This window comes from Engraulis encrasicolus, chromosome 8 (genome assembly GCF_034702125.1).
Source record: "Engraulis encrasicolus isolate BLACKSEA-1 chromosome 8, IST_EnEncr_1.0, whole genome shotgun sequence".
Lineage (NCBI taxonomy): Eukaryota > Metazoa > Chordata > Actinopteri > Clupeiformes > Engraulidae > Engraulis > Engraulis encrasicolus.
The window spans coordinates 28,292,610-28,315,745 of NC_085864.1; the positions used below are offsets into that span (position 1 = coordinate 28,292,610).

The 23,136-nt window shown below is 43.5% G+C and overlaps 1 protein-coding gene across 3 annotated transcripts in view; it reads right to left on the minus strand.

Moving 5' to 3' along the window:
• myo7aa (myosin VIIAa) overlaps window positions 1–23,136 on the minus strand; it is a 53,594-nt gene that overhangs the window by 17,750 nt on the left and 12,708 nt on the right. For all 3 annotated transcript variants that reach the window (XM_063205360.1, XM_063205361.1, XM_063205362.1), the window contains 15 exons: window positions 22,544–22,720; window positions 19,996–20,091; window positions 19,173–19,300; window positions 18,347–18,473; window positions 16,995–17,114; window positions 15,322–15,495; window positions 14,434–14,661; window positions 13,072–13,239; window positions 11,565–11,682; window positions 11,313–11,439; window positions 8,377–8,546; window positions 7,190–7,401; window positions 6,074–6,201; window positions 4,559–4,716; window positions 38–191 (listed from right to left, as the gene is read on the minus strand). In XM_063205360.1, coding sequence (XP_063061430.1) covers window positions 38–191; window positions 4,559–4,716; window positions 6,074–6,201; window positions 7,190–7,401; window positions 8,377–8,546; window positions 11,313–11,439; window positions 11,565–11,682; window positions 13,072–13,239; window positions 14,434–14,661; window positions 15,322–15,495; window positions 16,995–17,114; window positions 18,347–18,473; window positions 19,173–19,300; window positions 19,996–20,091; window positions 22,544–22,720 — 2,285 coding nt within the window. The remainder of the gene's footprint in view (window positions 1–37; window positions 192–4,558; window positions 4,717–6,073; window positions 6,202–7,189; window positions 7,402–8,376; window positions 8,547–11,312; window positions 11,440–11,564; window positions 11,683–13,071; window positions 13,240–14,433; window positions 14,662–15,321; window positions 15,496–16,994; window positions 17,115–18,346; window positions 18,474–19,172; window positions 19,301–19,995; window positions 20,092–22,543; window positions 22,721–23,136) is intronic.

The following is a 23,136-nucleotide window of genomic DNA, read 5'->3' on the forward strand; positions in this document are numbered from 1 at the left end:
ACACACACACACACACACACACATGCACACAACTTACTTGACATGGTTTTCTGTCAGCTGTTTGATGATCTGGGAAAAGATCTCATCCTTCAGAGGTTCTGCCTTCAGTGCTCCCTCAAAGATCTGGTCAGTCAGCTCATTGACAGAGCGTGTGCGCTTGGAGGGGTAGTCACCCATATACTTCATCATAGGTGCACACAAGTCAAGGCAAATTCCACATGGCAATACGGGAAATAGGCTATATTACCAGCCAAATACACAGTACATTTTATAGCATTCATTAGCGCTTAGAGAATAAAATTTAACTGTCATAGAGTAGATCCTAGTCTTTGTATTGAATTAACTCTGCAAAATGTGTATCTGTGAATCCTCAAAAACCACATGGTAATAATTCTGCCTCTGCACTTGACAGTGTATTTCAGTACTTAGTGGATTAGCTACTATACGTATCTGATCACCAGGGCCCATAATTAGGATCAAACTGGTTCAGAAAACTACTGGACGAAGAATGTACAGTAGCAAAGGTTTCACTTTCCAAAGCTAGGACTGACATCTCTGTAAACCTTGCCAGTTTTTCAATTGCCCAGAGTTATGTCTAATCTTATTGAGAGTGCCATTAAAAGCACCAATCCTTGTGGGGGATCTCTCAGAAAATCATTGGATGAAGTATATAAAGTACAGTAGCAGGGATTTCACTTTCCGAAGAGCTGGGACTGACATCTCCAGTAACCCCAGCCGTTTCTCCTTTCCCCTGAACTGGATCTTCACTTTCTGAAGAGCTGGGACATCTCTGGCACTTTATCACTTCCCCTAAATGGATCTAGTTTTATTGAGTGCGTCCATAAAAGCATCTGGCAGACTGCGAAGGATATACAGTAGCAGAAATATCACTTTACAAAGCTAGGACTGACATCTCTGGTGGTAACCCTAGTTTCTCACCTCCCGAGTTATGTGTGGTTTTACAAGGTTCCAAGCATCCATGCTTGTGGGCCTGGCAGGCTGCATGTGAAGGATATTGATCATCTGTGTGCTACGTCCCTTTTAAACGGAATCGGCCCGTATTTAGAAATAAAAGTACAAGTTCCGTATTTAACTGAAACAGGACACAGGATGTTAAAATTTAGGAAATGACATCTAAGAAATACAACATTTTCTGGGGGAGGACCCTCACACCTAGCCTGGGCGAAAAGCTGACTGTTGACTCCGCCAATCAGTCTGGCAAAAGCCAAGAGGAATCGGTCTCCGTGGATGGTGGGAGATGGTCTGATCTTACTCTGCCATATACATTCATTGGAGTTCCGAATTCAAATTAAACCCCATATTGTGCTTTATTAGCATGACTGTTATGATATAGCGTCGCAAAAGCATACAAATAACAAAACAAATGTGTGAATATAGTTACCTTAACCAATCAGTAACGGACTTCGCGGGTGAGTTCTGCGTCACCACTCTCTAAACACTGAGAGAACCGAGCTCGAGGCTTTTGCCAGACGATGTGAGGAGCCAAAATCTTTTGGTGGAGTACATAGGATGGCGTTGCCAGGCTACCTCACACCCCCCGCAACAATGAAAACCTGTTTTTTAATTCATTGATAGTTGGCAACACTAATTGAACTGCTTCTGCAAATATATGAATCAAGTACGTACTGTCGCAGGGAGATTTCTCTCTAAAGCTGGGACTGACATTTCTAGAAGTGACTCTGGCCGTTTCATCTCTGTCTGATTTTATTGAGTGCATGTCCTTAGAAGTATCCTCATGGGGCTAGCAGGCAGTGCTGCCAGATTGGGCAGTTTGTCAATTGGGCTGTTTAGGATGGCTGTCTGTGGGTAAAAAAAAAGTCCATTGGGCAGGTTTTCTGTAGATTTATGGCCATAGAAATCAGTAGAATTTGGGCAGGATTTAGTGCCTCTAGGTAGTTTTGCTGCATTTTTGGGCAGAATCATCAATTGAAGGTCAACATTGTCAACATCACAGGAAAAGGTGCAAGGCACCTATTGTCACCCTATCCTGTCATGGAATAATAATAAAAAAAGTATTTTAAGTGTGCGGACTCCTCACTCTAAAATGACAGGAATCAGTCACACCTGGCAACCCTGCAGGCTGGCATGGCAGGCTGTGAAGTGGAGTGAAGTGAAGTGGGGTGCATTCCAATATGCGGCCTCCTGTCGTCCACTTGTGCTTGTAACCTAGGGCGGAATTCTCCCGTCTCCACTTAAGTCGGTTTTACGCGTGCAGATTTTACACGGTCTTATCTTGCGCGTATTCTCCCCTCTGGAACGTCGCCACACCCCTCGCGCTTAACTCAGAAAAACAGCGCGTAGCCCAACATAGGCGTGATATATGCTAAATGGGGGGATGAGTCTCCGCCAAGTTCATCAGTTGTGGCTACAAAGAAACTATGGAGCATGGATTTTCAGATCAACCATGTGAAAACCTCGGCAGTCCATTGAGATCCAACACTGAACTTTAACTTTGAATTTAAAACCACGTGCCAAAAGTCCTCTTGCAAAAGCGTTTCAAAATCTAACCTCCGCTCCTTTTCACAAGCAGAAGGCAAGTATTGGAGGTGAGATATTGAGATGGAAACGCTATGTGTCCCTTTGGCGGGAACTCAGCTGAGCGTTTTGGTGCGCAACAGGTTGATTGAAATAATAAACATGATTAAACGTTTTGTTAAAAATGGAGTTTGGCATGTTGCCTGGACAATTCCGGAAATCAAAAAGTGATTTAAAATGCCGATCATCCCCACAGTTAAACATACACATAGTAGGCCATTTGCTGACTTTTTAAAAGTGTTTCTCCGCTTCTCTGTACAGCAACGTGACATTAAAATAATTGGAAATATGTGGTTCTCAGCTGTCCGTCAGCATATTACACTTAGGCTACATGCATGCTGAAGAATGAACAAGGAAATCGATCGTCATGAAAAAAGGAGACTTTATATTCTGTCGCAGACATGCAATGCCAAGCCAGGACTTAAACACGCAGCTGATGGGATGTAATAGAGACCAGAAGCGAAATGCCAAAGACATGCTCTGATATGTAAGCCTACCTTTTACGTTTAGCTGTAATGACATTCAGGAAATATTTTCTGCCTTACAAAAACAGATAGGACAACCTGTAGCCTACCTCAGTATGTGGTGGTTTTGTATGTCGGGCATCAGTTCAGAAAGTTTAATAGGTTACATGCACATATGCACGAGTTCCAATAAATCACAAAAGTGGAGGAGTTGAAATAAAAACCCTTTACTTGACCTTGTGGCTACAACATAGTAAAAATGGTGAAGGTTGTTTTTGAATAGGCATACTTTGGGTGGCTGTGAGGACGACTGGAACAGCGGTCTTTAGTCTGACGTGCCTTGTCAATTTAGCCTACTTGTGCATGGTGCAACCTGCAACGAGGTGTTTTTGGTTTTGGTTACCGTCCGTGGAGACAACATGATGATCCTCATACTGATTAATTAATTACCTGCTTTTGTTTGTAAGTTCACCGATATGAGAACATGCTCTGGGCAGCTGGTCATATTTTGTCACAATTAATGTAGGATGTTTATGTGGAACTGTGAATGAATTTCAATTTGGACTCACGCTGACGGTAAGGAACATATACAAAGCATACCGTCTAACATGTTCAAAATGTGAGCCAAGCGAGCATCAAATGCAATATTACATTTTACCTCATAGTGGCGCTTGACCTTACTACAGCCCTTTGATGCGCGTAAAGGCAAACGCGCGTAAGTGCACGGGAGAATACGCTTAGGATTCATTTACATGCGAAACTCCCTGATTTTGGCCTGACCCCACCCAAAGTGCGCAACTGGCAAAATTCCGCGTAAACCCCGCTTAATCACAGACTTGAGTAACCACGGAGGCGCTGTTGCGCGCTTTTTTTGACTTAAGCGGGTGGGAGAATTCTGCCCATAGTGTTTTGCTGACGCCCCGCCTCTGTGGAGAAAACAATACCATTTTTCCCACTGTCAGCCTAGACACAACAATTTTAGGGGACTGTTTTTCATTCACCATCCTGATTGCAAATGAGGAAAGGACAATAGAATTGTGCTTTTGCAAGATATCAAATTCATTTTCTGTCGTCAGTGACGTCATCATGAGGTCACAAGCAGGCGAGCAAGTGAACAAGGAAGGACGGGAGTCTGCATATTGGAATGCACTCGTGGAGTGAAGTGAAGGATATTGATGAAGGGCCCTGCCGTGGCATAACGGTTGGGCACTGGGTTGCTACGCCGGCGAGCCGGATTCGATTCCGGCCCGGGTCATTTGCCGAACCTTCCCCGTCTCTCTCTCCCCCCGCTCATTTCCTGTCCCTCTGTAACTGTCCTGTCACAATAAAGGCATACAAAGCCCAAGAAATATCTGTAGCCCCTTAATGCGCGCTGTACCTCCTGTGGCACGCTCTAACAGAGATTGAAAGTTAACTACTATAGTACTACACTACTATGACAGTGCACGGGGCCTTTAGTAATACATCACGACATGGTTATTGCCATTCTGGTAACAGCTAATTTATAATGCCGTGTCTTAAGGGGTTAAAAAGGATATCTATGAAGGCCATGCAGGCCTCCTGGGACAGCTCCTCGTGGCCCAGCACCTTCTTGAGCAGCGGCTGCTTGAGGGGCTCCCGCGTGCAGCACCACAGCTTGTCCTTGCCCCGGTTCTTAGTTATCATCACGCGGCTCAGCGTATGCTTGGGAGGGGGCCTGAGAAAACAGACCACGCACACACATACGCACGCACGCACGCACGCACGCACGCACGCACGCACGCATGCACACACACACACACACACAGACACGCACACACGCACACACGCACACACACACACACACAAATGTCTTATTTATATGTTTACGTATATGTTAAGTTCAAACTCATATTGGAGACTCACATTGGAGACTGGTCAAACACAATTTCAAACTTCTGTGTTAACCCTGTTATATACAGCAGATTTTTGACAATAAAGTACACTTGACTTGACTTGACACAAGCACACATACACGTTTGACAAACAAAGGTGCACGTGTGGAGACAGATACGTACACACACACACAAACACATAATGTAATCATACAATTGTACACATGTACAAGTGTACACACACACACACAGACACACACGCACACATGCAGATGATAGAACCATACAATAACCTAATAAATAAATAATAATAAATAAACCTATTCATTTAAAGGACTGAAGACAAAGAAACTGTTTTTATACACTACAGTAGTCTACATGTAGTTTATTGCTTCAGAAATTCTGCATTCTGCATGAGTTTTCACCTGTATTATGTATGAATACATACAGTACATTATTATGTATGAATACATAAAACTTGTGTATTTATGCATTCATGTAGTTATGTATCAGCGTGCTTGGTGACCTGAAGTTATCGTAGGAGTACTCCTCCAGTGTGTACAAGGGCGGACTACTGCACGGGCCTACCGGGCCCAGGCCAAGGGGCCCAAGAGTCATGAGGCCCCTGAAGCCCAAGCCTCTATGTTTCCTATATCTTTTACAACTGTATTTTCAAAATTTCTTGGGGGACAACCTCCCAAACTCCCAACAACATTGGGCCTATAACACCTGGCCTTAAACCCTGAATCTTTTTTTTTTAACTAGTAACACCCATGGAGTGAGGGGGGCCTTTTTTGTTTTCAGGCCCAGGGGCCCATGGAGTCATAATCCGTCTCTGAGCATGTAGGACTTGTTGGACCTGCTCCTAATTCCTGTTCCTCATATTCCCCTACATGTGTATACTGAATGTTCACCTGTGTACTCCGCCAGTGTGTAGGGCTTGTTATATTATTCATAATATTACTATGCTATTGTTATTATATTATGCATTCATGTGTTTACGCATGAGCGTGCTTGTTCACCTGAAGTGGTCGTAGGAGTACTCCTCATAGATAAACATATGAATATATAATATAATATCAATAATAACACTGTGCTTGTTCACCTGAAGTGGTCGTAAGAGTACTCCTCCAGAGTGTATGGCTTGGTATATTATTATGATATTGTTATTATATTTTGTATTCATGTGTGCTTGTTCACCTGAAGTGGTCGTAAGAGTACTCTTCCAGTGTGTATGGCTTGACCTGCTCCTCCTCGGTGCCCGACAGTGTGATGTGGGACAGACGGATAGACTCCTGCCGCTGGTCGGGAGTCATGGTAACCAGAGCCTGAGTCACGCGGCAGACAGAGGGTAGGAAACGTGAGTGTGGGTGTGTGTGTATGAGTGTGTGTGTGTGAGTGTGGGCGTGTTTGTGTGTGTGGGCGTGTGTGTGTGTGTGTGTGTGCCGCGTGTGGGCGTGTGTATGTGTGTGTGTGTGTGTGTGTGTGTGTGTATGTGTGTGTGGGCGTATTTGTGAGTGTGTGTGTGTGTATGTGTGTGTGTGTGTCGCGTGTGGTCGTGTGTTTGTGTGTGTGTGACTGGGCGTATTTGTGTGTGTGTGTATGTGTGTGTGTGTGTTTGTGTGTGTGTTGATGGATAGGCATGGTCAGGACACGAGACACATCAATCAGTGAACAGTTATGGCAAAGCGCTGCAGTGAAAAAAACACTTAATAGCAGCAGCGAGCACTTCAGTCTGTCTGGCTAGCTCTCTGTCTCAAATGAAATTACTCTATATGGAAACAACCTCTGTAACCTCCCGAACAAAAAAAAGAAAAAAAGCTTCTAAGGAACTATTACATATTTCAAACAGACCATTAGATGTCTAAGTTGCTACTGCTTGAAGCTCAGTTGTGAAAGTTAAGGGGGGTTCCATGGCTAGATGGGCTAGGGAACTGGTCTAGAGAGTTGGTCTTTCAATTTGGGGTTGCAGGTTCAAATCCCACCTGACCTCTCCCACATACATGGCTGAAGTGCCCCTGAGAGAGGCACCTAACACCACATTGCTCCAGGGACTGTAACCAATACCCTGAAAAATAACAGTTGTAATTCGCTTTGAATAAATGAAAGTGTCAGCAAAGTGACATGTAATGTAATGTAATCGAACCCGGGTCCCTGTTGTAACAGTCGAGTGCCCAGCCGATTGAGTCACGGCTGGGCCCCCACAAGCAATTCCTGGTCCTTCCCCATCTCTCTCTCACTAATTTCCTATCTCTATCTCATACTTTCCTATCAACAAAGGCAAAAATGGCCAAAAGTGTCAAAAGAGGAACTGACCACTATCTCTGGGGGAGGTTTGGTGACCGTGGGCAGGACGTAGACGCAGTCTGCAGGGAAGTCCCCTCGCTGTTTGGAGCGGTCGTTGACCCCGTGGGCCCAGCCCGACGTCATGACGTGCTCGCCGGTGTCCTGGTCCAGCACGATGAGGTCCCCCTTGGCGAAGCTCAGGAAGGTGGAGTCATCACCACCAGCTGGGGACGAGAAACGCTCTATATACCAGCAGGCCTCTACTGTAAATTCAGTTTTTTCATCACCAGCCAAAATGGCTAGTAGATGTTTATCTTACGTACAAGTCAAACATACACTCACTAACGGGTCAAAGTATGTGGGTCAAAGTATGTGTCTCAGTGTGTCTCAGCTGGGGACGAGAAACACGTATATCTTACAAGCCAAACATACACTCACTATGGGTTTTTTACCAGCCAAACTGAATTTTCACCAGCATTTGGACATAGGCGTCATAGGCGTGCACAGATAGGGACGAGGTGGTGCTAAAACACCTGCCCCTTTGCCCTTTTTAAAAGTTTTTTTCCCCATAATGTAGTGTGGTCTATGTTGACATGACCATCTAGAAATTCTTGACAATTAAAAGCGTGTGATAATAATGCCTTGACATAATTCCTATATAGCCTAGTAAGGCAGCCAGAAGCAGGTTGAGGTTTGGAGCTATGTGATTTTTTTGATGGGGTTGATCCGGAATGGCTCATATGGAGGCTATTCCAGAATAAATATGGTGTTAAGTTCCGAGCCACACCCCTTCAGGAGACTGGCGGAGAATCAGAATGAATGGAGTTTAATGGGGAAAATTTGACAAAATTATCACTGGCCATTTCCATCACAGAAATGATCCGACATTTTTGCATTGGTGAGATGCCTTATCTTGATTATCACACTTAGAGTATTTGGTGGCACTAAAAACTACTTTACTGCCTATTACTATTACTTCAAGATGGAAGCCATATACTGCATAATGGCAATTCTAACAGCAGACAGTAAGATTTCACATTCTGTGCTCAAGACATCTGAACATAAGCACAGTAAAATGAACAACATTTTCATTTAGTTGTATGCTATTTTGTCATTTCATTTTTTGTATTGATTTGATGGAATGACTGGAAAAAATATAATCCAATTAAACTATTACAGTATCATGCCCACAATAAAAGACTGAGAGTTCCACCCACCAGGATTGGGGTTGTCCTGTAGGGCCACCACGAACTTTGACCTGTTCCGAAGTCCCTCCAAGAAGGTGACGACCAGCTCTCGGATGTCTTCTGCGTTGTTGGAGGTGAAGGTGTACTCGTCGCCCTTTATGGTGGCCAAGGTGAAGCTCTGTCCCTGAAGCTTCCCCCCTCTGAAACAACAAGGAACATGAGATTAGGAACCCCAATCTACGTTAACTGCAGAGAAAATTGAATGAGGATTCGACAGATTAAGGCGATTAAGGTTATTTTTGCGTTTCCGTTGAAAAGGTGTCATAATACAATGAAACAGCAGCAAAGACTTGTTAAATACAAAGTCTCTGCAATGTGATGTACTGTAACAACCAAAATGCTTTAGAAAAAATAAAATAACAACAAATTGACTCAACTCTATTTCTGACATTATTTTACAGACATCTTAACTAATGTAGCATGACAAACGGAATGTTTCAAAGGGAGGATCAGTAACAAAAACACCACATATGGCAGCGCCCTTATTCATGAATGCAAATAGATTTCTATTTGGTTCAGCATATGCAAGAAAGTCATTATGATATCTCTCTCTCTTTCTCTCTCTCTCTCTCTCTCTCTCTCTCTCTCTCTCTCTCTCTCTCTCCCTGCACCTAAGAACTTGCAAATGGTATTAAATTAGTAAAGAGATTTCATCAAGTTGATAAATTTGCTTTCGTTAGACATGGGAATCAGGGGGGGGGGGGGGGGGTGGCAGATCTTTATTTGAACCACAGATGATGAATGAACCTAATTAGAGACAAAGCTAAACTATAACATTTAACACCAAAAAGAGCCGTCAGATAGCATTTGCTTCATGTCCTCTGCAAAAACAATCAATCCTGAACGAGTAAAAGGTCAAAGACGCTTTATTCTAATTTCAAAAGAGATATAAATCACCCACAAGAGCTTTAATCACAGAACGGTCCCCAATTATGTTTCCGTCCATCCCATTTCGGCTAAGGCAACACAAACGGCACACACTCGCCCATGACAGGGATCTCTGTCACTAGCAGCAGTACACCTTCTCTTTCCTCTCATTACCATGCTGCTCCTCCTACTGTACATACAGGCTTTCCCACAGCACTATTAATAAGGCGGCCACCTTGACAAAAAACACCTACCACCTTGACTGAGTCCCCTGAAACAATATATTATGTATCATATTTCATGTTGTGAATGTAATTTCTTAAGGTGCTTAGCCAAAAAAATATACCTTTAACGCCCCACCAACTTGACAAACAAAAATTCTGGGGGAAACACTGTTACAAGTCTTGTGACAGGAGGCTGTGAAATGCATCTCCAGATTCACTACAGGCTGATCCAAAACCGCAGGAGCAGCAACAGCATCATGCATATATATGCATGGGGAGAAGTCCAAGAGAGCAAGGTAGTAGACAGCCAGTCAGCTTATAGCAGTGTTTCTCAAACCTTTTCAGACCAAGGACCACTTGGTCCCCTCTAAAATGTCCAGGAACCACCTGTCAACTAAATTGACAGTTGACGGGTGCTAATTTGACACTGCTAATTTCACTTCATTTTTATTTATTACAAGCCTGTGTTATTGTGGTGAAAATAAGACTTCAGCTATGTTTAGGTTTGTAATTAGTTTACAAATATAGCCTACTGCTAGCTTGTCTTGGAAAAGTAGAATTCCTCTCGCGGACCACCTGAGCTCTGTTGTGGACCACCAGTGGTCCCCGGACCACACTTTGAGAATCACTGGCTTATAGGGACAATATATATTTCACATGTCAGGTGGCAAAGGAACAGGTAGCTGCATAATGGTTGTTTGCCACAAACCAAAAGAAAAAGGTATAAACATCCATATAAATGAATAAAAAACAAACAAACAAAACACAGCAGCAACACATTCTTTCTGAGCAATGTATTCTGGATATAGCATTACCGCACAAATACACCGGCCGCGACATGAGCGAGGCGAGCGACGGAAGTAATTGACTTTGTATTGAGTCGCGCGACAAAAGCTATTCTGAAGACTAGAGGCGATTCGCGTGACGAGAGCGACAGTTTGTAGTTGAACTCCTGGGAATGTTATGCAAATGAGTTATGACGCGGTTTGGCGACAAGCCGCCACAGCTAATGACCGTATAGAGGTCAGTGACCACAGCCAATTGGAATGTTGGAATGCTTGCGTTCCGCTTTTGACGGACATGCTCTAGTCGCTTCAATCGCTCGTATCGCTCTTGCTGCACAGAAGTGATTGTCTGTTGCTTGAATCTCGTCGCGTAAGCTTGGGCAAACCAAAAGTCTAGACGTCAGCCAAAGTTTATGTTTAGCACACTGAAACTCCCACCAAACATTTATTTTAAACGTATGCTTCGATGAAAACCCTGGTGGGTCAAAAATATGTTTGCTCTGACTAAACTGCTCGGCCAGTATGTGGACTTCTACTTTCTCATTGATGTACTACGCTTTTGTGTTGCACCTGGCCTCAGTAAGACGGTGTGTGTGTGTGTTCATTTACTCTATTAAAGGGACACTGTGCAGGAAATGGTCAAAAAAGCGTACTGCAACTATGCTGCTCATTGAAACTGGGCTGCCTATTGCCAAATTTGATCTTTACATGAAAGTTTACTAAGTAGTTAACAAATATTTTCTAGTATGGTCCAAGTAGAGTCATTTTTGCAGCTAAAAATGGCTATTTTTTGGAAATTCAAAATGGCGGACCATGGAGAAGATCCCCCTTTTCATGTATGAAAAGTGCAATTTTTCCAGTCATAATGAATACTTAGAATTTGATGGTGGTGGTAAGTATTCATGGAAAAGGCAACATTAGTGAATGGGCAGCATGAATTCTGGAAATAAACAACTAAAAATCTCACACAGTGTCCCTTTAAAGTGTAAATATCTGTGATGAGTGGGTGTTTTTGTGTCACCACATTCACCTGCTGCTGGAGACAGCTGTGATTTCAGGAAAGGACAGCTCAAGAAGGACCTGCTCCTGCTCATCCACAAAATACACTCCCGTCCAGTTGACCGCTACAATCACGTCATTCTTAGGCAGGCTGGGACCTGGAAGAGAGAGATGAAGATGAAGGATAATAAAAGGAGGGTTTTTTTTATTTATCACAGGTCAGAGTATAATCTCAAGAGGTCATCTGTACAATCTACTTGACAAAGCCGGCGGAGACATTTACCTGAGAATTTAAAGGCCTCGTAGAATCTTGAGAATAGCAAAGGCCACTTGTATCGAGCAAAGTCCACCACCTCCTCTTTGACCTTCTGTGGGTCCATTCTGTTTTGTGCATAGATGCCCTGCAAATACATTCGCAATACACAGTTAGCTAGTATAGCCATGGGTGCTAACAGATGGGGGCAAAGGACACCGGTGTCCCGAGCCCAGGGAGAGAGGAAGACCAGAATTGGATCATCATTACATTGTATCTATTGGGCTGGGGGCCCTTTCAGATGACTTTGCCCTAGGCCTGGCCAAAGCTGTCAGCGGCCCTGAGTAGAGCCTCTGACATCAGTAGATTCACTCCAGACTACAGTATGCTACCAAGGCAACCAAGGATTTATTTATTTTCGTGTGGGAGACAGGTAGACATTTCTAAAGACAGTGCAAATGAAAAGGTGGTTAGAATGTGTTTTCATGCTGTTCCACACTGGTAATTGTCAAGCAACGTTCAATATTTTAACAAAAATAAATCATGACCTTGAACTACATTTCCAAGGACTCCAACAGTGCAACAGTATATTACACAACATGTATTTGATGCCAAACATTGTGCTGAATGTGCTGAATGTCTTCCACCATGGCTACCATTTTGTATGTGAGTGAACCTTGCTTACAGTGGAAGAATAGGGAATACTCTTAGAAAACAAGGAGTGTACAGTCATCATGTACAGTACTGTTTGTATAGTATTGTACGGTGGAGGATATATGTTTATAGGCACCATGATGAAATGGGCCAAGTTATTTTTGCTCTTATAGGAGCTGATCTTTCATGACCAACAGGTTAAGGTGGGACTCAAACCTGCAATACTCCAACCCGAAGCTCTGACTCCACTGACACACAGCTATGAAATAGATATCTAATCTAATCAAATTGAATCTGATATAATCTAATCCACTGTAGTGGATACCTTTTTGTGGGCGGCCATGATGAAAGGGGCCCACTTCTCTATGTTCTTGTTGGCCTTCTGCTCAAGGGATCATCTGGGATTTAAACCTGCAGCCCTCTGACACAAAACACTGTCCCCTCTGACACACAGCTATGAGGTAGATACCCAATCTTATCTAATCAAATCTGATCTAATCTACTCGAATCTGATCTAATCTCATCCACGGTATAGTGGATACCTTTTTGTGGGCAGCCATGCTGAAATGGGCCCACTTCTCTATGCTCTTGTTGGAGCTGATCTTCCATGACCAACTGGTTATGGTGGGGCTAAAACCTGCCACCCTCTCTCCCAAAACTCTGACCCTCTGACCTCTCTGAGACACAGCTATGACATAAATAGCTTATCTAATCTCATCCACGGTAGCAAACGGTCAAGAGGACGCCCCACACTAACTTATGTGGACATACTTAAGAAGGACGCAGGAACCCAGAGCACCAGTGAATTGAAAAGATGTATGGAGAATCAGGATATTTGGAAGCGAAAATGGAAGGCTCGTCTGAGGACTACCTAGAGAAATACCTTTTTGTGGGCGGCCATGATGAAGTGGGCCCACTTCTCGATGCTCTTGTTGGAGCTGATCTCGCGGTCGGGGATGTAGGAGGGGATGAGGCTGATGAGGCGCTCCACCAGGATCTCGGAGCCGTAGTCCACGTAGTACTGCTGAGACGCCAGCTCCGACAAGTCCTCCTCCTCCAGGAAGACAGAGGCACCATGGGAAAAAACAAGATAGCGCGGAAAGGAGGATAAGCCGAGAAAGAAAAAAAGACAGATGGACAGACAGACAAGCAAGGCAGAACAGAACAGGCGAGAAGAAGAAAAAAGTCCAAGGACGCCAAAGGGCAATGAAAGAAGGACAGCAAAGAGACAGGGAAGAATTCCTCCTGAAAACACTGTGGTTTATCACAATAATCATTTAGGTAATCAGTCATCTTAAAATCAATTTCTATACACGTTTGATCCCCATCTATTATTGCTGTTATGTTATGTCCTTACCATTGATTGAGCTACATTGATAAACTGATTACTAAGCAATTGTATCATTTACAGCACATTAAAAAGACAATAGGAACAATAGCACCGTACAAAACTAAACATACAAACAGACATATACATACAAACGTTGGTACATAGTACTGCTAAAACAGATGTGTAAATAAGTTAAGGCCATCACCCCATGAACAACAGCACCATACAAAACAAAACATATAAACAGACATATACACTACATCCATATGAGCACACACATATAAGCACACACATATGCAGTTACCATACACATATACACATTTATCCATACAACTTTTTAGAAGGATTTAAAAAAAATAATATTTCATTAGTGTATGGCTTCTTCGAGGATATTCAGTGCATTTACTGTATGTGTGTGTATACTACAGTACTGCACGTATGTGGGTTGGACGGCATGGCATTGGTAACAGCTGATAGTGTGTGTTGCGGCATTTTCCAAGCCAAGTTAAAACACGTGCAGCAAGTAGGGGAAAGGTCATTATACCCTGTCGCAGCGGTACAGATGAGACTGATGATTTCCAGCCCAAAAAAATGCTAAAAACTCGCCTGGAAGCACTAAATCCCGCCCAATTGTAACTAAGTCTTATTGATTTCTATGGCCAGAAAAACCTGCCCAAATGCCTTTTTTACCCTTTTTTTTACCCGCAGCCCAATCTGGCAACACATGGAGCAAATAAATGAAGGCCATCATACCCTGTCGCAGCGGTACTCTCCGTACAAAACGAAACATACAAACAGACATATATATACATATGTAGTACAGTTAAAACGCATGCGGCAATTCAGGCTTACCAGATGAGACAACGTTAAATCACAGTTAAATCACATGCAGCAAGAAGGGGAAGGTCATCATACCCTGTCGCAGCGGTACTCTCCGAACTTGACTCCGCGCACCACCTGCTGGTAAATGAGGTTGGTGGCCACTCCGTCCTCGCCCGGGTTGTGCCAGGGCGTGAAGATCTCCTTGCGGAAGAACAGCCTCCAGGGGGCGTTGCGCTCCTGGGCGCCCTGCTCCTTGGCGTACTGCTCGCACTGGGACACCGCGTCCATCACGTGGTCCCCACCACTGCCAAGCGACGACACCTGCAGACACCAGGAACATATTAAGATAATAGGGTTCATTGTATTTATTACAATGTTACCCGTCCTGTTTTGCACTTTGTCACTCTGTAAAATGTCAGTCCTGTGTATGTCTATGTCTTGGCATGGTATAGCATTGGCATGGTATTTAATTTTCCTTCTATGATTTGTCCATATGAGGAAAGTGACAATAAAAGCTGACTTGACTTGGGTGTCCCTGTAGCCAGGCCGCGCCCTCCCAGTGACGCAACACCTTAAGCATTGCTTCTAGTCAGGCCAGGAGCAATACATACACCGTTTCTGAGCTCCCGAAAAATCGTAAACTCCTCCCAGTTTGTCGGGAAGCAACCATCCAGGTGCAAACCTAGGGTGGCGGGTCAACCATGCAGTTTGGGAAAAGCTAATTGTTATGCTCTTGTTCAGACCAAGTCTCGAAGAGATGTGTGTGTGTGTGTTGTGCACTGTGAATTGAGTGTGTGTTGTGCATGTGGTGAATGTGTGTGTGTGTGCGTGTGCGTGTGTGTGTGTGTGTATATGTGTGTGCGTGCATGCACTTATCATTATAATATAATAAACTATAAAACACTCTGCAAAGTCTGCAAATCAGAATTAATTGATTTTTTTTTTAAATGTATGAGAGATTATGATGTGTGTTGTATGTACCTTGTCAAAGAGGGCGATGTAAAGGGAGAATCCGAAGCGGTCTCGGAGGTTGATCTTGTCGGAGAGGGCGTTGCACAGCTCCCTGGCCGTGGTGGCCGAGTCCGTTAGCAGCGTCTTGGTGGTCCCGTCCATAAACGTCACCGGCAGCATGATGGGCTTCTTAGACTTGGTGGCCTTCAAACGGAAGAGATTGTTAAACAAATGGCAATATTGGACACAATTGAAGGGAATCCAGAAGAACCACTGTGACCGCATGCGGACTGGTGACTTGATTTTGCTGCTATTTTTAATTTACTGAACAATGCGTTTCGCTTGCGCTCAAGTTCATTAAATAGAAAAGCAGCAAAATCGAGTCCACCAGTGTGCAGTGATTCATCTTGTTTCCCTTGGATTACTGTCATGACTGCACTTTACCAGCACCTGGAAACTGGCTGTGCATGGGATTTCAGATCTTTGAGTTCTACATGATTGGACACAATTGAGTTCATGGCCTGAATGCCACAAATGGCATGATTTGCACGGTAAATGGCAAAAGTTAAACAAAGAAGTGAATTATATAATTGAGTGGGAGATAAATGAGAGGGGCAATAGGGCAGACATGACATAATGGATCGGGAGTTGGTCTCGGATCATTGGAGCATTCCAGCTTTGTATTGCACCCTAATCAGTACGCAGTGTACTGTGTATTTGCGCTAAGGTTGCAGTGTTTCCCAAACATGGACCATTCTGTGACACAACACCACAAAATGAAAACCAAGCACCACAAATTGGGGGTATACGCATAACATTGGCACTGGGCTGATGCTGTTTCTCTGTAGCACCACACAATGCCTTGAAACTGTGGGAAACACTCAGAGGTGTCATAAGTAAAAGTAAGGGTAAATTCATAGAGTAAGTAAAGGTAAAGACTAATGCTTGAGCTGGCCATGATCCAGGGCAGACTCTTGACATGATGTTTAGTTTAGTTTAGGTTGTGTGTGTGTGTTTGTGTGTGTGTGTACTCGTCATTTACTCTTTATAATAATAAAAATAATAATAATAATTAAAAAAACCCTCTTTGCAACTGCACTTGTTGTTCTGTATATCTCCTGTGCACTTTGTATTTGCTTGCGATGCTGGCTTGATTATGTCCTCTTTTGAAAGTCGCTGTGGTTATAAAGCGTCTGCCAAATGCAAAGTAATGTAATGTAATGTAACGTAATGTAAATTCATGGTGTAAGTAGTACTACAGTAGCACATGATATTACATAGCTGTACACCATTTACTCCGTCGTACCTGTGTAGACTTAGCCTGGTTCTCACGGTCGGTAACAACCATCTTGTGAGAACCAGGTTAGTGTAGACTGTTGTTACTATAAAACACAGAAAACTTGATTGTAAGACAGGTACACAGGTCTACTGTTTACTATTACCTGTGTTATTAGAAAACTGTTTCTTTTTTAAATGTCACTTTTATTTTTGACACCTCTGGAAAGACTGGGTTGGTGAGTTAGATTAGATTCTTTCTTGTCCCATAGGAATGTTTGTTTTCTTATCAGACAGTCAGTTCCATCACGTTCGGCATAAGTTAGATCTTTGTGGTACACATGTCATATACAACACATGTAGACACCATTTATACACGTCACACAGACACACAAACATCCTCAGACATCCATATACTCTCCATGTACCTGCAGCTCCAGCCAGGATGGGGGCTGTGTCCGCGTGCCGTTGACAAACGTCCTCCGGAGCCGTTCCTCACAGTAGGGGGCGTAACCAGGTGGCCCGCCGTTGATGAAGTTCCTCAGGTGCTGCAAACACACACACACACACACACACACACACACACACACACACACACACACACACACACACACACACACACACACACACACACACACACACACACACACACACACACACACACACACACACACACACACACACACACACACACCAGAGAGACTGAATAAGAATCAGTTTTAGGCCATCTTAAAATTGTTCGCCTCAAAAAGGTGATTGGTTCATGTACGTTTTATAGACACAAGTATCAGCACACAATTCAAAGGCTCAAAGGTTATTGTGCAAACAAATATTTGTGACAATCGCATTGGGAGAGGTTATTTTATCGGTGGAGGATACAGCAAAAATGGTTTTTATAACGTAACACTTTTAATAGGGATTATTCAATCAATATAAATCTTTAATCACCATCCTGTCATGTGGTTGATTAATCGCCCAGTTCAAGATTATCTCACATTTTGAAAATATTAATTTAACTGGTGTGAGGATTGACCTACATAAAACCTTCAAGTGTTACAACTAATTTTGTGGAGGTGAATTCTGATGGAGGTTCTGATAGAAGGTGAACACACTGAAAACTGATAAGGTTTTATTAAAACATGCCTGAGGAAGACCCTGGTGGGTCAAAACATTTAGTGTTTTAATAAAACCTTATTGGTTAGAGCAGTGTGTGGACTGGGATTTTCTTTTTCAGCAATGCGTTTAGTCTGGCTCCTTGCCTCAGTTACACTAGGTGGAATGTGCATGCATCAACTGAATACTGTATGTCAAAACGCTGATAAGAGTGTTGAAATACAGTCTCCCACTTTCATAAACTGAGTTGCAGGGGTGAAAGGAGACGGGTGCGCACAGGTGCATCGGCAGCGGTAAGAAACAAAAACTACTTTCACCCCTGCTGAGATGTAGCCCATGCAGCCTGCTGATGCACTTGCACCATATCTAACCTGTAAGCTATAGGGGACCCTGGTTCGAATCCAGACATTTCCCAATCCTGTCTCCTTTGATCTTGTCCTGCCTATGTATGCCCAAAAAGCCCCAAAAAAACAATATTGAAAAGGTCTCTCAGCAGCCCTGACGTGGCTCATGTGGTAGGGCACTGCGCTGCTGCACAGGCGACCCGGGTCCTTTGCCAGCCCTTCCCCATCTCTCTCTTTCTACTTGGTTCCTGTCTGTCCTCCACTATACTGTCACAAATAAAGGCCCGAAAAGCCCCCAAAACAACATTAAAAAGGTCTCTCACCTTGACGAACTTGTCTGATGGGGAGAAGCAGCCGACACAGAGGGACATGAGGATCCAACCGCGGGCGTGGCTGCTCTTGGACGGGTTCTGGGTCAGCTGCTTGCAGATCTGGCAGTAGATCTCATCTCTGGAGACATACATACAGAAAGAGGTCAGAGGTCAGGGGTCAGGGGTTTGCCTTCATTGCTGGCTTCATACTGTAGCCTAATGGGGGTATTGGGGAGCTCTAGGGGGGTCTTGAGAAGGATACAGCTGAGAAGGGCTGGTGACTAGATTAGATTAGTCCAATTATTTTTTGATTCTGGGGGGGCATTGGTAGGCTTATCAGGGGGTGCGTTGGGAGGCTTGTGATGAGGCTATTGGGGCGTTTGTTGAGAACCACTGCTGTAGTCAAACACCTAAGGGACCTAAGGGATACTGGTGGTGACATGTCATTGACACCACCCATCATTCACCAAGTTTTATATATGTAAATGTATGTGCATTTTATTATGTTCAATCTAATAATGTATTCATGAGAAGATTGATTTGTAAATGAGCAGCATATATTTTGAAAATAAAGGACTAAGTTACATATTACCTTCAATGACAAATTTGCTACGCTTACATGACACATTTAATTCGGAATTAATTGACTGTATAAAGCTTAATTCCGCTTTGAAAACGTCATGTAAACACCTCTCAATTCGGAATCCGTACGTAAAAAACAAAGTAAACTCGACGGAACTATTCTGAATTAATTATTCGGAATTGAAACCGTCATGTACTTTGTGAGCGTAGTGATTGTCAGTTTTAGTGGTGTTGTGAGGTGGGTCCACATGCAGACCTGAGTGCGGGCCTGAGGATGCCATTGCCGATGATGAAGTGCAGCTTCTCCAGGTTGGAGGTGGGACGGTCCTCCAGCATGCTGTTGCCATGCAACGAGTACTCGCCGTCGTTCAGACGTTTCGCCACCTGCGCCACATGGGTCCAGTTTTATTTTTATTTTTATTTTAACAACAACAACAACAACAGCAACATTATTTGTATAACACATGTTCATACATAATTGTCATTAAAATGTGCTTGAAAAGAAGAAAAATATTACAGACAGTATCTGAAGAGACGGTACATAATTAATCCTCCCTAATCAAAGGCAGATGAAAATAAAGCAGTTTTCTTTCTAAACATGCCACTGTTGGGGTAGCTTTAAGTTCAGCAGGAGCATATGGTAGCATAGTAAAGGGTAAATGCCATTTCACCCAATTTCGATATTAAATTGGGCACAACCAGCAGAGGAGACTCTGAAGACCTAAGGCAACTTGTAGGATTGTATTGCTCTCTAGCATATATAAAATATGATAAGAGTACTCAGTAAAAGCTAGGCACCTCTATGTGACAAAATAATCTCAAAACGTCACTTTAATAAATTATATTATTTTGACGCCACCATTCACCTGCTGAAGATGGGTCATATTTCACTATTTCATATTCTACCGTAAGTGCCAATTAAGTTGAACAAAGAAACATAAAATATTTCAACATTAAACTGTAAAATAGTGGTAGTATAACTTCATGGTTAAGATAGGCACATACGTAACTTAACTTTCATGATTGTGTTGAAACAATAAATTGCTAGTCACAGGCTGTGGTGTAGTGTGCACTCTAACCTCTTCTGTGATCTTGGACTTTTTCTTCAGGGTGAGAGAGACCAGCTTGTGCCTCACACTGCTCCTCTTCTGGCTTCCCTCGATGACAGCATTCTGCTAAAAGAAGAGGGAAGCAAGGTGTTGATATGGTGTTGTTTTCAATTTGCAAGATACACAAAGTGAGTGAGAGATGGAGTTAGTTTCTATCCATCCCAACACAACTGTATGATATTTTCATTTACATTTGTTAACTTTGTGAAGCACATTGAGTTGCCCCTGTGTATGAAATGCGCTATATAAATAAACGTGGCTTGCCTTGCCTATGTTTACATAATAAAAACTATGCTCAAGGGGGTGCTGTGGTGCAGCCCACTAAGCCCCCCACATATGGGCTTGAATGCCCAGGGGCACCCAGGATCGAGTCCGGCCTGGGTGATTTCCCAACCCTACCACATCTCTCTCCACAGTCACTTCCTGTCATCTCTATACGGTCCAATCAGGAAATAAAAGCCCATAAAAATACATTAAAAAACTATGCTCACATAGAGGGCTGTCGTGGCTTAGTAAGCTACAGTGCCATACCATGATATATCAAGGGATGCAGGTTTGTGTTTGCCATGAGGTCATTTCTTCATCCCTCGCTCACACCCTCCTTTCTCAATAATGACCAAAAAAAGCCCCAAAACAGTGTCTCAGTGAAGTACACTGCAAGTACACTGTATCAAACAGAATTTGTATTGGCCAAAATATTGCAGATTATACATGCACATGATGCACAAAGTTCCAACAAAGAAACACCTTTCAAACTTGGTTCAGCTTCAACAATAAAAATTCCAAGCTCTCAACTAAGCATACTGTACCGAGTCCAAGATCCCAAGGTCCACGTGAGGTGGCTTTGCTGAACAATCCTCTTTCCCGCTACACGTCTTGATGCCTTTTGTTCTCAAGCCTTGTAAACTAGCCAACCTTATCGGCAGAAAATATTTTCTTCCAGGTGTTGCATCACTGGGGGTTCATTTCTTTTTCAATCTGTATAGTGGGTCATTCTGATGGGCCTGTACTGAGCTGGCCTAGAATGTGCCATTTGGATGCTAGTCAATAGTTCCACCCATGGCTCTAGATTAACTTTTTTCATCACCTGCCAAAATGGCTAGTAGACGTTAATCTTACCATACTAGCCAGAAACAAACTCATAATTGGGTCAAAGTGTCTAATAAGTTGGTATTTTCTACCAGCCAAGCTAAAATTTTACCAGCATTTGGCTGGTTATAATTTTAAAGCCCTGGCCTGGTTCTATGCACAACCTTCACTTTTGCCTATGGTGCGACTCCAGACTATTGCGTTCATAGTGATTCGTAATAGCGTGTCTTGCCAGGTCAACCCTCCCCGCCCCCCGCACCCCTATACATAAGTGGTCCTGCAAGTAGGCTGCAGGGACCTTTCTGGTCCACAATACATTGCCAGATGGTTTTGTGAAAAAGGATATTATAGTGCAATATAATACACGAAAATGCTACGGCAAATCAGATTAAAGCAGATCTCTTTAGTAGCTAATTCTAAAATAATCCCACCACTATGTATTAGAGCAATTTGCAAAAAACACAGTTACACTGTAGGCCCACATCTACAGTGCATAGTCCCTACTTTTTGCCTTAAAGTGACATTTTAAAACGCTTTGCATTTAAATAGCTTAAAACAATTAAAAAACATAATTATGGTACATTGTAACAACAATGTGGGTGTGGTTATGATGAGGTCGTTATTATGGATCGTGTTCTGCTCTTTTAGGGATTCAGGGCCTCGGCACACTGGTTTCGTTAAAGCGCGGAGCACTGCTCTGCCAAAGTTTGATTCCACTGTTCTCAATACGGCGCCAATGTCCACAGATGACAGCTGCAGATGAAGGGAGAGCTCTATGTTCTCAGCACCACCCATTGATTATTATCCATGCTCCGCCGTAATCAAATTGGCCATTTCTTGCTATAGCATGTCTGTGCCAGTGTGCGGAGGTAACCAAAATTGTTGGAACTGATAGTTGTCCACAGTGCTGTCGGAACCGGTGAACGGAGGCCCTAAGTTTGAGAGCAGCTGTACTGATCAATGTTGCCAGATGTACGATAATTATCATATTAGTACCATCATTTTGTCCATTTTGTCCTCTGTACGATAAAAAACCCCACGATGTACGATAATTTCAGAGTTGACATTCAGATCATTTAGATGCCTTGAAACAACAATTTGGGTCTTGTACAATAATTTCATCCACACACTGGGACTGCCATTCTCCTCACCTCCCCCTAGGGTGGCCAGACGTCCGTCTTTAGGACGGACCATCCGTCTTTTCAGTGCCTGGCTTGTCTGGCGTAAGGCACAGCATTAAGCCGGACAAAAATGCATTAAAATGCATGCAATTGCATCTAAGAAACGCAATTTTCTTAGGGGAGGATCCCCAAACCCAACGTCCTAAAATATGTCCTCCTTTTTCCTGTCATGGGGATGGTCACCCTCACCTCCCCCTCTCCCTGCATTTTCCATCTGACAACACTGTACTGTATGACATTCTCCTCACCTCCCCCTCTCCCTGCAGGGCCTGCAGCTCCCTCTTGTACGTCTTCTTGCCCAGCGTCTCGTAGATCTTGGTCATGACAGGGATCTTCTCGCTGCCATCGCTGATGGCCGTGTGATACTTTGGCTCCGGCAAATCCCCCATGAACCTCAGTATGGTGATCCACACAGCTAAGGCGGCCTGCAGATACAGTAGATCAGAGCAGCAGAGTGTTGAGTTATCTTATTAAGTGCAATAACATACAGCCTACAGCTTGCAGTGAAATACTGTAACAGTCTGGTTACGATGGTTGATGACGCAGCAGTGGCCTAATAGCCCTTCCACTCTCTACTACAGTCGACCATGGCTGAGGTGACCTTGAGCAAGGCACCTTACCCCATACTGCTCCAGGGACTGTGATCAATAACCTGTACATCGCTTTGGGTCAAAACATCAGCTAAGTGTAATGTAATGTAAAGAAAGTGGGACCATGGGGCGAGCGGTGTGGCGCAGCGCGCTAAACCCCCTAACATACTGTATGTATGGTGGCTTTCATGCCCAGGGGTACCCAGGCTCAAATACGGCCTGGGTCATTTCCCAACCCTACCCAACCTCTC